At 42.6% G+C, this 17,159-nt stretch overlaps 1 protein-coding gene across 10 annotated transcripts in view; it reads right to left on the bottom strand.

Moving 5' to 3' along the window:
• KIAA1217 (KIAA1217 ortholog) overlaps positions 1 to 17,159 on the bottom strand; it is a 440,691-nt gene that overhangs the window by 64,514 nt on the left and 359,018 nt on the right. For 9 of the 10 annotated variants that reach the window (XM_040352526.1, XM_040352520.1, XM_040352516.1 and 6 more), the window contains one exon: positions 703 to 1,535. In XM_040352526.1, the coding sequence (XP_040208460.1) occupies positions 703 to 1,535 (833 nt within the window). Of the gene's footprint in view, positions 1 to 702; positions 1,536 to 11,614; positions 11,822 to 17,159 lie in introns of those variants that run through there. The other variant, XM_040352524.1, reaches the window with a different exon arrangement.

Below are 17,159 nucleotides of genomic sequence, written 5' to 3'. Positions count from 1 at the left end.
ATATAGTACAAACCCTTTTCATATAACAAAAACCCATAACCATAACCCAAAATTAATTATGGCTAGGGTTAGGGCTTTTGGAGATGTTAAAAAAAAGTGTTTTCTTCTTATTTGAAATAAAAATGGCTGTATTACATCCTAGCAGTGTAGTTTTTTATGGAGGTTTGATTATATTGGGTATGGCTCTTGTGTTTTAGAGCCCCTAGTTTGCATGTCTCGGTGGCCCTTACAGTTTTTAACTGCCCATAGCTAACATTCAGGCTCCAAGTTTCTGAATCCATTGGTTAAGCTAGTACACTTTTAGAAATTAGGCCCTCTATGAACTATTACTGTCACAACAGAAACCCAACTGGACCTAATGACTATGGCCTCGTACACACGGCCGAGGAACTCGACGTGCCAAACACATCGAGTTCCTCGGCCAGTTCAGCCCTGAGCCGCCGAGGAGCTCGGCGGGACGAGAGCTCCCATAGAACAACGAGGAAATAGAGAACATGTTCTCTATTTCCTCGTCGAGCTCCTCGTCGGCTTCCTCGGCCGAAAGTGTACACACGACCAGTTTCCTCGGCAGAATTCAGCCAGAAACTCGGTCGTAAGCTGAATTCTGCCGAGGAAACTGGTCGTGTGTACGGGGCCTAAGAGTTTGTTAATTGATCACAAAGGGGGCAAAGAGAAAACAAAACCATTACATAGTCTACTCACCGAGTATAAATTTCTTTTTGTGCTACATGAGGAACTCCATATCCACCGAATACTTGTTTTTCAGTGGGGGATGGTACAATATCAGCCATGCCTATTATTCCACCTGTGTTCCGGACTTTGGCCTCCACAAAAACTCCAGGTCCTTGTTCTTTTTTAAATGACTGTCGGATTGGAGAAGACCTCTCGCTTTGTATACCATGGGGAGGCACGTGGGCGTTGTGACCGTGCATTTCCATCATCCTTATATCAGTCACCCTGTGAGGAGAGGCTGGAGGAGTTTTTGAGCCAAGTGTTGGCAAAAGACTGTCTGAGTGTTTCCGAGACTTTTGTCTATAAACTGATTGTTCCATCATCTCCATTTGCATAGAAGAGTTTGAGTAAGTGCTTGAAGATCTCATTGCTCCCCTGTGGAAAGCAATAAGGTGGTCTGGCATGTCCATTGGGTGCCCACCATGGGAAGATGCAATACTCATGCGACCTTCATGATACATGTAAGGATCCACATACATGCCATCATTGCGCATTAACTGGACATTTTTGCCACCCAGATCCTCATCTGGTTTCACATCCCTCCTTTCCAAGATGGCACTAGGACTTGGTGATATGGATCTCGAGACTGGTAAGCTGGATATCCTTTCTCTTTGTATCGTGGTGTTGCTCTGCCCCACCAGAGGTCGTCCTCCATAGGGAATCCTTGACGGAGATGGTGGCATTGAATGCGGCACAGGAGTGGGAGGTGGAGATATCGGGCCTCCATGAGAGGGATATGTTGCTGACCCAGGTCGGTGGACTGCTGGGCCCTCTCGAACGGAGTATGCAATATCTCTTTGCATCTACAAGGAAAAAGAAAGAATAATTTTACCTAATGATTTATATCAAGTTCATTTTTTTACATTCTTTAAGATTTTCTATTGCCATCTATGTCCCCACTAGATAGATTCATATGGAAACTTTTCTCACCGGTATGGAAAATCCAATATTTTGTGCCATTGTTGGAGCAGTAAAAAAGTAGAAACCTCAAAATAGGGACACAGTTTCTGGTGAAAAAACTGTCCAGGAGAGGACTTCATTTGGGGAGATCTCCTTTCACTTCCTGTTATGTCTCAAGGCTGGGAGTGAAGGGACATGTCCCCAAACAGACAGACAACTGAAAGCAAAAACAAAAAAACTAGTCAGCAGTTCCAAACTCTCCCTTCAGTACCCAAAACGTAAAAAAAAAAAAATGGATTTAGATATACTTTAATTTAGTAAATCATACTATACTGGAACTTTTTGTATTACTTTACAAAAAACATTGAACCATTCAGGTTGACTCCTAATTCTCACACACAGAAAGCATTGAAATCAAAGGCTCAGCATTACAGTGGTACAATTAGCATTTTAAGCAGGATGTCAGTAATGGGAACCTACAAATCTCAAATTTTTCAGGAGTTTTACCTGTTTACACCTTCTCAGCTGATCCATTTTTACATTAAACATTAAAGATTTATAGACTTTGTATACTTTTTAATGTTATTCAATTTAATAGTTTCTTATTTTAAATTAATAAGAATTTGCTTCTTGACCTGTCAACTTATTGAAAAAATGTATATATATTTTTAAAATGTAGTTCTAAATCCTAAAAATCTTAGAGTACCTTTAACATTGAGTTAAATTTGTTTGAAAACTTTTTAAATCTGTAACGTCCCAAAAAATAATACCAGCGATCCTGCCATGAAGGCACTTTCTTTTATGGGGTGACAACATCTTCCACTTGTGCCCCTGCATTGTCACCCTTCCACATGCGTCCAGGTATAGAATATGAGCATCTGTGCAGAAACATTTTCCAAAGGCAAAGCCAGTCCAGAGCAATAATGTGATGCCAATGTTGGAGTGAGCGCATGTCAACCGGACATGGCTGAAAAGGGCTGTAGTAGATTAGCAGCACCGAAATGTAAGAAATTATGAAAATATATGATGCAAAGTACTGTAGAAAGCAGTTATACCAGTATGAGTTTGGATTTTCTTTAAACATTTAAACATTACAATCTCCTTTATTTCCAATGTTAGATCAACGGCTTGTGACCAGAGTTATGTTTGCGCAGTAGGTGCATCCAAGCTGACAGCGGTCAAAGTTGTTTATTTTTTAGTACAATATGACTGCAGCAAAATATCACATGCTGTTGAAAAAGAATCAGATCATGTGGAACTTACCGCAAGGAATATTTACTGCGAGTGACGCTCAGAGAAAGCGAGATGGTAAAATTAGGCCGGGAATTTTATTTGTTTCTCTTTCAAGACCTGGGGCTCAAGTTACACAAGCTACATCCTGCACATAGACATTAATATCAAAGGTCCCATGCCAGCTAAGGAACAGCTTTAAAATGACCCTTCCTTCAGACATGCATAGTTAAAGTAAACCTGTCAAGACAGAAATACGAGGGGAGTCACTGCTGACCTCATTCTGAAAATCTAACCGCCTGGTTGTTATGCTGTCTCATTGGCTTCAGTACTTTCTGAGTCACTGACCCAGGCCAGAACATCTATGCAGATCGGGAAAGTCAGATGGTTCTTGCCTGTGTATTTGCTCCAGGTTAGCAGCTCAAACTGGACAACATATCAAGAAGCAGTCCAGATTTTTCAGGAGGAGAGGTCATCAATGACAGCTTCCACATTTCTTTCATGATAGATTTTCTATAAGGTGCAACACACTGTTGTTTTTATTATTATTTGGCAAAGTGTATCTAAAGCCAATTTTTAATGTATAGAGTAGAGCAGCGTTTTCATCCTTTTTTCTGTAATCCTTTGAAAGCATGCAAAATCTTGAGGCACCCCAATCTAACATCCCCCGTCACATATTAGAATCTTATCTTTCACATCAGAGTCTTCAGTTCTCCCACCTCCTTTCATGTCAGAATTCTTCAGGCTCCCCCTTACACATCATATTAATCAGTCCCTCCCTTTCACATCAGAGTCCTTAAGCTGACCATTGATGAAGTATAGATAGGGAAATCCCGTCCGCTGAGCTATTGTGTTCTCCCGGCAGGGGGCAGGGGAGCTGTACCAGCCGGGAGAGCACACAGTGATTATTGCTAGTGGCTATAGCTGATGGCAATAATCCCACAAAAAATCCAACATGCTAGTTGTACCTAAGTTTATTCGATCAATCAACTTGGGTACAATCAGCCTGCCCATACATGGTTTGAGTCTCAGCTGTAGGGTTGCCAACTCATCCCTTTAAAACAGAACACATATTAATTACACAGGTTCTGAGGCTACTTTAATGCAAATAAGGCACCAAGTGAGTTTAAAGCGGGAGTTCACCCATTTGTGTTTTTTTTTATCTTTTCCCCATAGCTGGATGCTCGTTTTGTCTAGGGGAATCGGCTATTTGTTTTAAAATATGATCCGTACTTACCCGTTTTCGAGATGCATCTTCTCTGTCGCTTCCGGGTATGGGTCTTCGGGAGCGGGCGTTCCTTCTTGATTGACAGTCTTCCGAGAGGCTTCAGACGGTCGCATCCATCGTGTCACTAGTAGCCGAAAGAAGCCGAACGTCGGTGCGGCTCTATACTGCGCCTGCGCACCGACGTTCGGCTTCTTTCGGAAAATCATGACGCGATGGATGCGACCGTCGGAAGCCTCTCGGAAGACTGTCAATCAAGAAGGAACGCCTAGTCCCGCAGCCCATACCCGGAAGCGACGGAGAAGATGCATCTCGTAAACGGTAAGTACGGATCATATTTTAAAACAACTAGCCGATTCCCCTAGACAAAACGAGCATCCAGCTATGGGGAAAATGTGTTCTCCATGGGTGAACCTCCGCTTTAATTACCTCCTTAATCAGCCACAGAACCTGTGTAATTAATATGTGTTCTGTTTTAAAGGGATGAGTTGGCAACCCTACTCAGCTGGTCCCTGCTGAACTGACTAAGATCCCAACCATCTATGGCCGGCTTTAGTTCCTCCCACCCTCCTTTTCACATTAGAGTCCCCCCCCTATCCCCAGCTTTTAAGGAGCACCAGAGTGCTCAGTTGCCCCTCTTACATCAGAGTTCTCTTCCCCCATTACATAAGGGTCCTCAGTACCCACCTTTATATTAGAGTCCTCAGTCCCCCCATCTTTTATATGTGGTAAAGTGTAGCGCTAAAAAATAGTAATAAATAAGAAGTCCATCCATATACAGTAAATTCAATAATGTGAGGATGCCAGATTGACCATAGCATAATCCACCACTGTAGAAGTTCAATGAGAAGAAAAAAAGAGGAAGAAGCCGTCACCAACACCCGATTTAACTGACCCTTACCGTTAGTGTATAGGGTATACACAATAAGCATATAATTCAAAGGCGAAATTCACGGTTCCTCCTATTCATTGAACCAAACCGATATATGTGAAGAGATCCTTCCACCACTGGCCCACCAGATATGCACAAACTTAATCTCAGCAAAACTTGGATTTGATAAGATGGTACAAGCAAAAGGGAAAGCGTTCAGCGCTTCCTTCCAACAAGATGGTGGCTGTGTCTGCGCCCACATCAATACGTCACACGTCCCTTACTCCCCCCACCTTTTATATCAGAGTCCTCAGTCGTCCATCTGCCCACATGGGTACAATCAGCCTGCCCATACACGGTTCGAATCTCAGCCAGTCCCTGCTTAACTGGCTGAGGTTCGAACCGTCATCTTTAGTTCCTCCCACCCTCCTTTTCACATTAGAGTCCTCTTCCCATCCCCAGCTTTTAAGGAGCACCAGAGTGCTCAGTTGACCCTTTTACATCAGAGTTCTCTGCCCCTCATTACATAAGGGTCCTCAGTATCCCCCTTTATATCAGAGTCCTCAGTCCCCCCATTTTTAATATCAGAGTCCTCAGTCGTCGTCGCCCCCCCCTTTCTATAAGAGAGTCCTACCAGGCTGCCCTGAATATTGCCTGCCCTGGATTAGTGTCATGCATTTCCATGGTGCTGGTGGCCAGGCTGCCTACACCATGGAAATGATGCTGTGCAAAAATACTAGACACCCCTAGAAGCCCCAGATGACGCACTAGAGTGGATCAGTACCCAGGCCGAGAAACGCTGGCGTAAGGAAAAATTAACAACACTCCTTTATTTATTTATTTTTCTGTTTGTGTCCCATTGGGAAGATTCCCCTTCTTCTCCTGTCCCAATGAAATCATAACAGAAAGTGAGATGATATCTCTTCAATGGGAGGAGAATGCTCCTTTGAACAGTTGCTCCCTGAATAGATGTTCCCATTGGAAGATTTCCCCTTGCCAACTGTTGGAACTGGTTATCAAGACAAATAAAGTGCGTGACTCAACCTTAGAGAACACAGACCACAATACAAGCGAAGCATAGGTTCTAATTACCATTCACCACACTAGCAGAAACTAAAGAAAAACGTTTTTTTTTTTTAGAAACACTATAAACTCCATAGTAACTTTGTAAGAAGCCTTGTTCTTTGCTTAACAGTAGTATGAATATTTATCCTATATCACAAAGATCCATGTCTTCTTGCTTCTATGAAGACCACTGCCAGACAAGTCCTTCAGGTGTTGTCATGTAGTGGAAATTCACAGACTTATTCAGCAAAAACTAATTTGGGAAAATGCCAACTGCAACCAACTACAATCAATCAACCAAAAACCATATCCTCCTGGTTTGACTTCAACATGGGAATTTTGGTTGGTTGCTATGGTTATTTTGCCTTGTTCATTGCGTTGTACTTTGAAGAAGGCCATAGGAACAGATTTTAAAGTAAGAAATATTTCCTTTTTTAAAGAAATTATTAGCCCCAAACCACTCGATAAAATTTACTGGGGATCCTGACTCAAGTTAAATTTCCATGGACATGCAAACGGTATACAATTATAGCGTCAAAAAAGTTAGGCTGAGAGCATATCCAAGCGTGATATGCTTTATGGAAAAACGTGGCCAAAGTTTCCAGTATTGAGTGATCCTTTCCAAAGCTTCCATATCAGTGCTGGAGGTAAGGGGAAACTCAAAGCAGAAACACAATGACATCGTTTGCCTTAGGTACTTGTGTACTGAACAGTATTTTTTGTTTGTTCAAGAGCTTTGGTGAAATAAAGGAATTTGTGTCTATTTCTGTTCATCTGAAGTAATATTGCTTGCTGCAAAACCAAGTCCACCTCCTGATGGCAAATCATTGTCTTTTCCTCTACTCATTTAACCACTAACATTGTTAGTATGACATTAACCGCAGGCTGCAACTTCGGGAATCAGAAAATAACTGGTTTTCAGTGTGGTTCTCTTTGGCTTAGATTAAAGAAAAACCACAAAGGGCTCAAATCACAGAACAGGAATGGATGTGTTATATTCTGGATACTGAACATACTTTTACTTGGTTTTCTTTTTTTACTTAAGAAAAAAACATATTATTGTAAGACTTGATAATCTCACCAACCTATACATACCTATCAAAGATAATACAAAATATGTCGACAGCGGTCAATTACCCCCTTGCCACGTCCCTGTTATGCAGACTATGAAGAATTACACAAAAAGTGACTTGGTAAACGAACACGTCTCAGATATTCCATATATAGAAATTTTCGCACAGTTACGTCTATCCAGCTTGCACCAATGTATGCACATTCCATATCAGGCCCATCCCTGTGGAGGCTGGAAACAACGGCTCAATATTACACTTAAGGCCATAAACAGTCCAATCTCATCCTAGATGGTTGCCCTAGAGGACAATGAGAAGTTCTTCCAGCTGTCACTATTCACAAAGATTTTTCATCCCTGTAGTCGTAATAAGGTATTCTACATTTATCACAAGGGACCACATCTTATAGTAACTAAGAGGATCACCGCTAGGCAAGTCATACAGTCAGTGTTGTCAGACAGTGGCAATACACAAGCCTATTCCTACCCTGGTGCCCAACCTGTGGTCCTTGGACCCCAGAAGTCAGTAGCAATTTAACTTGCATCCAGTCTCTAACCGTCTCTTTAGCTTGACCACATTCTGTGAACATGTCCTGTAATATGTTGAGTCCCAACCACGGCACTACCTGCATGTTCTCCCTGTGCCTGTGTGGGTTTCCTCGGGACTCCGGTGTCCTCTCACACTCCAAAAACATGCTGGTAGGTTAGTTGGCTCCTGTCTAAATTGGCCCTAGTACGTTTATGTATGAATGCGAGTTAGGGACCTTAGATTGTAAGCTCCTTAAGGGCAGGGACTGATGTGAATGTGCCATATATATGTTGAGTGCTGCATAAATTGACAGTAATGATGCTAATGTTATGCATGGCCCTTGTTGACATCAGGTGGTGGAAGCTCACCATATATTGTTAAGTTTACTAACTGTTGTTAAGAGTCTTGAGTGTGAGCTGTTAGGCCTCGTACACACGACCGAGTTTCTCCGCAAAAACCAGCAAGAAACTTGCTGGGAGATATTTTTTTGCCGTGGAAACCGGTCGTGTGTACATTTTCGTTGAGGAAACTGTCGAGAAACTCGACGAGCCAAAAAGAGAGCATGTTCTCTATTTCCTTGACGGGAATGGAGAAAATTGGCTTGTCGAGTTTCTCGACGGCTTCACAAGGAACTCGACGAGCAAAACGATGTGTTTCGCCCGTCGAGTTTCTCGATCGTGTGTACGAGGCCTGAGATTTATCTCTTCTTAGTGAGAATTGCAAAGAAAGGTTTAACTCCCTTCATGCATAGAAATATAGAGGCTACCAGGTGTCTGGAGATCAAGGGCGCCACATCCCAAAAGAAGCTGTAATACAATAGGAAAACAGGATTGTGAATTTTTAACGTGCCAAGTATCTCATAAATCATATATAAAATGGTTTTGTGACATACTTGGCACCTTAAAAATCCCCAATCCAATTTTCCTATTGTATTTCCCACATGCATAGCTTCACACCATCTGGCAAGTTACACAAGATACAGAAGGGTTTTCCAGTGCTACAGAGGAAGGACAGATGTTTCTCTGTCTACTGTTTCTAAGAAGACATCTGTCAATTTGGGGCAAACCTGAAATAGGGTCACACTAGAGCTTCTGGTAACTGAGGTCTACTAATCTTCTTTCAAAACCCATTGTATGTTGTACAGTACCAATGCTTTCCTATACATATTCGCTACTTTCCCACTGTATGATCATGCAGTGTTCAGGTTGGAATAAAAAAAAAAAAATTGTTCTGATGCGACCTTATAGCTAGATTGAGACATGAGTTTTCAGAGCTTCATCTGAATTAAGTTATTTAAAAATGACTTACAATCATGAGCTCTTTGGACCAGCTGAATAAGGGCCTGTGTTGATGGACTTGCTTGCCAGGGAGGGTTTGGCATTCCAATACAAGTTTTTGGCAATGCAAAACCTGTTTGAAGTAGGTTATATGCACATCAGAAAGCAACTGCAGGTCAAATGCCCCTATCAGTAGATTCTGAATAATCTCAGAAGATTTCCAAAATTATAACAATTGATGCCATCCACACAAGTGCAAAGCCCTTGTGAATGGCTGTTTTCCCTGCTCCCTGACCACAGAATTACCACCAAACTCCATAACTCAGTTTTTCAAGAGCTTAAAGTAGAACTAAAAAGGCATATCAGACATACTAAGGCCCCTTTCACACTATTGCGACTTAAAAGTGGCACGATTTTGCCGAGATTTCAAGGAAATGCCAGTATAAAATGGCATTAAAATCGTACCAAAGTAGTGCAGGGACTACTTTGAAGTCGGAAACGTCTTGAAGTCGTACTAATATGAATGGTTGTCATTGGAAATCATGGGAAACGACTTGTCATGCTACTTTGCTATCACAAATCGTGGGACAAGACGTAGAAGTGTGAAAAGGGCCTAAGGGAGAGTTATAATCTGCCAGTTTTTTGTTTTTTTGTGAGGATTTTCCCTCACTTCCTGTCCCATACCAAAACAGGAAGTGGGGGGTAATCCTTTTCAAGTGAGGGAATTCCTGGTGGGTGTCACCGGATTCTAGTTCAAAGAATAACCCAAAATTTGGGATTTTCTTTCACTTTCACTCTTGGTGGTAAAGGTATACAGGACAAATCGAGAAGGTGGATCTCCCTAACCAAGGTACAAAAACCTGACAGGTGTTCTAATCCCTCTCCACTCTATGTCTAAAACTTAAATTTTTTTTGCCTTTAGTAATATATATATATGAGTTTAGAAATACACTGTATGTAGTGATGTCTTAGGTAAGGATGTAAGAAGTTAATATGGTTGTAAACCTCAGATATGAAGTATGAACAAAGCATATCCCTCTATAGCGTGTCCTTGTCTCAAAAAAGAAGTATGTTTTTTTTTGTTTGTTTTTTCTAAGAATCATACTTACCTAGCTGCATGTAGCATCGATCCAATTTTTAACTGTTGGATAGAGCATGGAATGGTAAAAGCCCCTGAGATTTCCTTTCACTTCCTGTTTTGGAGACACAACAACATGGGAGTACACATCTCCCCAAAATGAAGGGAAGTCCAGTTATCACCAGCACAGGTACCCAAAAGATGATTTGCCCTAATTTCCTATTCTGGTGTAAACTGTAAAATATTGTAAACATTGGGAGTTACTAAAGACAAGAAGACTGTTGCCCCCTGCAAATGCAGTTGCTCCAGAGCTTAGTAAATGAGGTAAAGCTTCACTTTACCTGCAAGGGAAAAAAAAGCATTTTTGCTTGCACATGATTGGATGATGGAAGTCAGCAGAGTTTCTGCTCATTTACTAAGCTCTGGAGCAACTGCTCTTGCAGAGTGCAACTGAACTTAGAAAAGTACACAGGCCCGGATTCTCAGAGGACCCTTCGACGCCGTAGCGCCATGTACGCCGTCGTAAGTCCTAATCCGAGCCATCGTATCTATGCGCCTGATTCTTAGAATCAGTTACGCATAGATTTCTATTCTATCCGACCGGCGTAAGTGTCTTACGCCGTCGGAGCTTAAGTGCATTTTAATGCTGGCCGCTAGGGGCGTGTAAGCTGATTTACGCATCGAAATATGTAAATCAGCTAGATACGTGAATTCCCGAACGTACGCCCGGCCGACGCAGTAAAGTTACGCCGTTTACGTTAGGCTTTTCCCGGCGTATAGTTACCCCTGCTATATGGTGGCATAAGTGCGGCCGTCGTTCCCACGTCGAAATTTGAAAAAGTTACGTCGTTTGCGTGAGTCGTCCGTGAATGGGGCTGGACGTCATTTACGTTCACGTCGAAACCAATGACGTCCTTGCGACGTACTTTGGAGCAATGCACACTGGGAAATTCCACGGACGGCGCATGCGCCGTTCTGGATAAACGTCAATCACGTCGGGTCATAGAAGATTTACATAAAACACGCCCCCCTGACCAAATTTGAATTAGGCGGGCTTAGCCGGCCGATTTACGCTACGCTGCCACAACTAACGGAGCAAGTGCTTTGAGAATACAGCACTTGCCCGTCTAAGTTGCGGAGGCGCAACGTAAATCAGATACGTTACGCCCGCACAAAGTTACGCGAGCGTACGAGAATCTGGCCCACAGTCTATTTGCCTTTAGAAAATCAACCCCATTGTCACCAGGACAAATAAACAGAGTGGATACCTCTATATGATAAAACTTAAAAACAACAACAACAAAAAAAGGAGAATGTGCATTTTTGGATAAACTAATTTGATAGTGGATTACATAATTTGATTTAGCAAAAGAAATTGCAATTTAATTAGGCCTTTTCAGAACTTTACATTTAAAGTCACTTAATGAAAATCTCTGTTATTAACTTAGTGTAGAAGACATTGGGCAATGCTCTCACTAGAGTCACACATGCTCTAGTCATTTAGCACCAGGTCATCCCATCTAAAATAATCAAAGGTATAAAACAGGTAGCAGGGAAAGCCCACGTAACAAAAGTTAAAATTAAATCCAAATTTACTAAAAGAAAATACATGCAGTTCCCCCCCAGTATTGCACTTACATAAATAGAGGTGAGTCTGTCCATTCTCCCCTGCACTGATCTGCACAGCCAGGGCACCGCTGGAGGAGGATCTATAAGGCTGTTAAGCATTTCGGCAGCACTATGTGAGCCCTAGAGCGTGTGCCAATTTTAGCATGTACTTGTAAAGGGTAGGATAGGTTTCATGGTTGCCATTCTTTACATTGAACTTGGGAACACTATAAACCTGTGACAAGAGTTGAGACCTGCCTGGTCATATGTACAAAACTTAGGGGAATGATTATAAAAAGAGGTCAATTCCAGGCATGTCCAAGGCTTGGATATGACCTAACTCATTGACCTCCTCTTTAACCACTTAAGGACGGAAAGGATTTACCCCCTTAATGACAGGCCATTTTTTGAAAAACGGCACTGCGTCGCTTTAACTGACAATTGCGCGATCGTGCGACATTCTACCCAAACAAAATTTCTGTCCCTTTTTCCTCATAAAAAGAGCTTTCTTTTTATGGGATTTTATTTTTTGCGCTATAAACCAAAAAAGCGCGCCAATTTTATGTTTTTTACTTTTTGCTATAATAAATATCCCCCCCGCCCCCCCCCCCCCCCAAAAAAAAAAAAAAAAAAAAAAATATATATATATATATATATATATATATATATATATATATATATATATAAAAATAATTCGTCTTCAATTTAGGTCAATATGTATTCTTCTACATATTTTTGTTAAAAAAATTGCAATTAGCGTATATTGATTGGTTGCGCAAAAGTTATATCTTCTACAATATAGGGGATAGCTTTATGGCATTTTTATTATTCTTTTTTTTTACTAGTAATGGTGGTGATCAGTGATTTTTACCAGGACTGCGACATTGCGGTGGACAGATTGGACACTTTTGAAACTTTTTTGGGGCCAGTGACATTTATACAAAGATCAGTGTTATAAAAATGCACCGATTACTGTATAAATGTCACTGACAGGGAAGGGCAGTAGGGGGCGATCAAGGGGTTAAATGTCTTCCCTGGGAGGTGTTTCTAACAGTGGGTGAAGTGTACTGACTGGAGGTGGAGAGAGATCTCTGTTTCTGATCACTAGGAACAGATGATCTCTCTCTACTCTCCTGTCAGAACGGGGATTTGTTTGTTTACCTTAACAGATCACCGTTCTGGCTCTGTGGAGCGATCACGGGTGGCCGGTGGACATTGTGGCTGCCGATCACGTGCATTAGCGCTCGCGCACGCCTCTGGCACCGTGCATGCGCCCACTGTATCTTTTGCACAAACCGACGTACGGCTATGGTGATTTGCGCAATAGAGCCAACCTGCCGCTGTATAATGGCGGCGGCTGGTTGGCAAATGGTTAAGCATAGTACACACGGGCCGAAAATCAGGGGAATATCAGCCGGTTCAATAAAAACCGTCCGACATTGGGCCTGTGTGTAAAGCCCGGTACACACCACCAGTTTTTCTTTGTTCAACCAAGTGGGTTGAACACAAAAAACTGAAAGCTCTGGTCAGAGTCACTGTACTAATGATCTGACATTAGTACAGCGATCTCTCCTGCTGTTCTTTTGTGTTCTGATAGGGGGACGGCCCCCCGCCAAAACACTCTAGTCAGCCATTGGCTGAGAGCACTGATAAGTAGCTGGTCAGCTGCTGGTGTTCCAGCTGTCTTAGACACGGGCCGAATGTCGGCAATTTTTTATTGAACCGGCCAAAGTCGCCCGATATTTGGCTCATGTGTACTAGGCTTAAGGCAGCCAGTCCGACAGAAGCCGGCCATTTGACCAGTTTCTGTCAGACGAACATACTGGAAAACCAGCAGCTGACCAGCTCCTGAATGGAGTGTACTGGTGGGGGGGGCCATCCCCTTGTCAAAACACAAACGCAGGGGAGGTCGCTGTACTAACGTTGGCTTGTTAGTACAGCAGTTCTGACCAAGTCCATTTTTTTTGTTCAACCTGCTGGGTTGGACGGAAAAAAAAAAGCAAAAAAACTAGTGGTGTGTACCAGCCTTTAGTTGTGGGGTGTTGAATGTGCAGTATATGTTTGCAGCAATTGTGTGGGCTTGAGTGCGATGGTCCTTTCATTAGGATAAAAAAAAAAATCAGAACCGTTAATAAAACTATTTATGGTTTTAAAAAGGCTAATTTAACATCAAAGGGGCTGGCAAAGGCAACCATTTCCTTGTTACACACTAAGAACATCATCAGGAAATACCCGGTATACAGAGATCTTTACTGGGATTAAGCCAATATGGTTCCTCTGTATAATCCCATGTGTACACAAAAATCCGTTGTTGTTCCATTATGCCTGTATAGGCTTAGTATAGGAAGTATACAATGGTTATTATTTTTTTTTTACCAATTGAGGAGTCGCCTGTGGATGAAGGTGTCGTGGTGAACTATAGAACGTTATATTGAAGGAACACATTTGCTGTAAAGCTCTGGGGTTCTGGGTGCAAATCCCACCGCGGCCCTTGTCTACATGCAGCCAGTTGTAGCTTCTGTGCCTGCATGCCTTTCTTCTAGTTTTCTGTCACATTTCCAAAGCATATTAGTAAGTTAACTGGCTTCCACCCAAATTCAGCCTCGGAGTGTCTGTGTGACAAGCCTCTACTTGTACCGTCTTGAAATTATTATTGCAGAAAAACAGCTTCTCTATATAACAGCTATAAACACCCCCCAGGAACTAAACAGCACCATTTAAGCTCCTGATTCTTTACATATGCTGTGATTACAAATGTTCTTTACAAATGCTGTGACCTATTACACAAGGGGCAGCACTTCCCTGCTTTGATTCCTGGTAAGAACACCATCTGCATGGAGTTTGCATGTTTCCTCCCACACTTCAAAGACATGCTGGTAGGTTAACTGGTTCCTGTGTTAATTGGCCCTAGTATGTGTATGTTTGTATGTATGTAAAATAGGGACCTTATGCCTCGTTTCCACTGAGCGGATCGGTTCGGGTCGCTTAGAATGGAACGGGTTAGAATGGACCGGTCTATTCTGCAGAGCATTTCCACTGCAAATCGGACCATCCGGGACCATGCAAGGTTTAGAAAAAAAGCCTAGCACATCCACCAATCAGTGAGATGTATTTGTAGGTCCGCCCTAATGGAACCGTTCCATTCCATGGCCCCACATCTGAAGCAGGACCCAGAATGGTCCGGTACGGTTCGCTTTTATGGCACGCTTTCATAATGGAAACACCCAAAAAAGCGTACCGAACCGAACCGTACCGAACCGATCCGCTCAGTGGAAACGAGGCATTAGATTGTAAACTCCTTGAGGTAAGGGACTGACGTGAATGTAAACTACAGTGCTTCCGGAAAGTATTCACATCTGTTCACTTTTTCCACAATTTTTATGTTACAGCCTTATTTCAAAATGGATTACATTCTTTATGTTCCTAAAAATTCTACAAACAATACCCCATAAAAAAATGTGAAAGAAGTTTGTTTGAAATCTTTGCAAATTTATTAAAAATAAAAAAACGAGAGAAGAATCCCATGTACATAAGTATTTACAGCCTTTGCTCAATACTTTGTTGAAGCACCTTTGGCACCAATTACAGCCTCAAGTCTTTTTGAGAATGATGCTACAAACTTGGAACACCTATTTGTGGGCAGTTTCCCCCATTCTCCTTTGCAGGACCTCTCAAGACTCCATCAGGTTGGATTGGGAGCGAAGGTACACAGCCATTTTCAGATCTCTCCAGAGATGTTCAGTTGGGTTCAAGTCTGGGCTCTGGCTGGGCCACTCAAGGACCTTCACAGAGTTGTCCTGTAGCCACTCCTTTGTTATCTTAACTGTGTGCTAAGGTTGGTTGTCCTGTTGAAAGATGATCCTTCGCCCCAGTCTGAGGTCCAGAGCGCTCTGGAGCAGGTTTTCATCAAGGATGTCTCTGTACATTGCTTCATTCGTATTTCCCTCGATCCTGACCAGTCTCCCAGTTCCTACCGCTGACAAATGGTATGGTATTGGCCAGGTGATGGGCGGTGCCTGGTTTCTTCTAGACATGACGCTTGCCTCTCAGGCCAAAGAGTTACATTTTTGTTTCATCAGACCAGAGAATTTTGTTTCTTATGGTCTGAAAGTCCTTCAAGTGCCTTTTGGCAAACTCCAGACGGTCTGTCATATGCCTTTTACTGAGGAGTGGCTTCTGTCTGGCCACTCTACCATACAGGCCTGATTGGTGGAGTTCTGCAGAGATGGTTGTTCTTCTGGAAGGTTCTCCTCTCTCCACAGAGAAATGCTGGAGCTCTGCCAGAGTGACCATCGGGTTCTTGGTCACCCTCCCTGACTAAGGTCCTTCTCCTCCGATTGCTCAGTTTGGCCGGGTGGCCCACTCTGGGAAGAGCCCTGGTGGTTCCAAACTTCTTCCATTTACGGATGATGCTGCAGAAAATGTTCTGTACCCATCCCCAGGTCTGTGCCTCCATACAACCCTGTCTCGGAGGTCTACAGACAATTCCTTGAACTTAATGACTTGGTTTGTGCTCTGACATGCACTGTTAACAGTGGGACCTTATATAGACAGGTGTGTGCCTTTCAAAATCATGTCCAATCAAATGAATTTACCACAGGTGGACTCCAATCAAGTTGTAGAAACACCTCAAGGATGATCAGTGTAAACAGGATTCACCTGAGCTTGATTTTGTGTCATGGCAAAGGCTGTGAATACTTATGCACACATGATTTTTTGGGGGTTTTTATTTTTAATAAATTTGCAAAGACTTTAAACAAACCTCTTTAAAATGGGGGTATGAGGTATTGTTTGTAGAATTTTAAGGAAAATAATGAATTTAATCCATTTTGGAATAAGGCTGTAACATAACAAAATGTGGGAAAAGTGAAGCGCTGTTAATACTTTCCAGATGTACTGTATGTAAAGTGCTGCATAAATGGATGGTACCATATAGATGCCTGTAAGGCCTCATTCACACGGAGGACCGTTCGGGTCCGCCTGTCAGTTTTGACGGCTCCATGCATCCCTATGGAGCGTCGGATGTCAGCGGAGACATGTTCGCTGACATCCGACCCTATCCGATCCGCTAAAAACAGACGTATAGGGGGCACGTCCCCATCCGTCCATGCAGATCGGATCAGGTAAGATCTGATGAAAATGGACATGCTGTCTGTTTTCATCAGATCGATCCATAGGAGACAGCGGTGCCCGACAAGCCCCTCCCCGCTCAGTGAGCAGAGAGGAGCTTGTAATCCGTCGGCTCAGCAGAGATCTGCGGACTGATCTCCTGCTGAGCTGGCCGCCTCGTGTAAATGGGACCTAATAAATGAATAACCAATTTAGAATGTAGCACCATACACATCAATTGCTCCTCCAGAAGGAAATCCCAATGTATTGTTCCTGTTACACATACAATAAAAATAATTAGCAAAAAATGTGCACCCATAATAATAAAAACATGTGTAGTAACTTGCCTGCACAGGAGCCTGGAAAGGATTTCCACCCTGATCAGTGGATCTCAAATGTATTGCATTAGCAGCTGCAGGCTCTTTCTGCAGCTGCTAATCCCTATCAAGGTAATGTATTTTGGTTA

This window comes from Rana temporaria, chromosome 5 (genome assembly GCF_905171775.1).
Source record: "Rana temporaria chromosome 5, aRanTem1.1, whole genome shotgun sequence".
NCBI lineage: Eukaryota > Metazoa > Chordata > Amphibia > Anura > Ranidae > Rana > Rana temporaria.
This window is presented reverse-complemented; position numbering and strand designations above follow the sequence as displayed.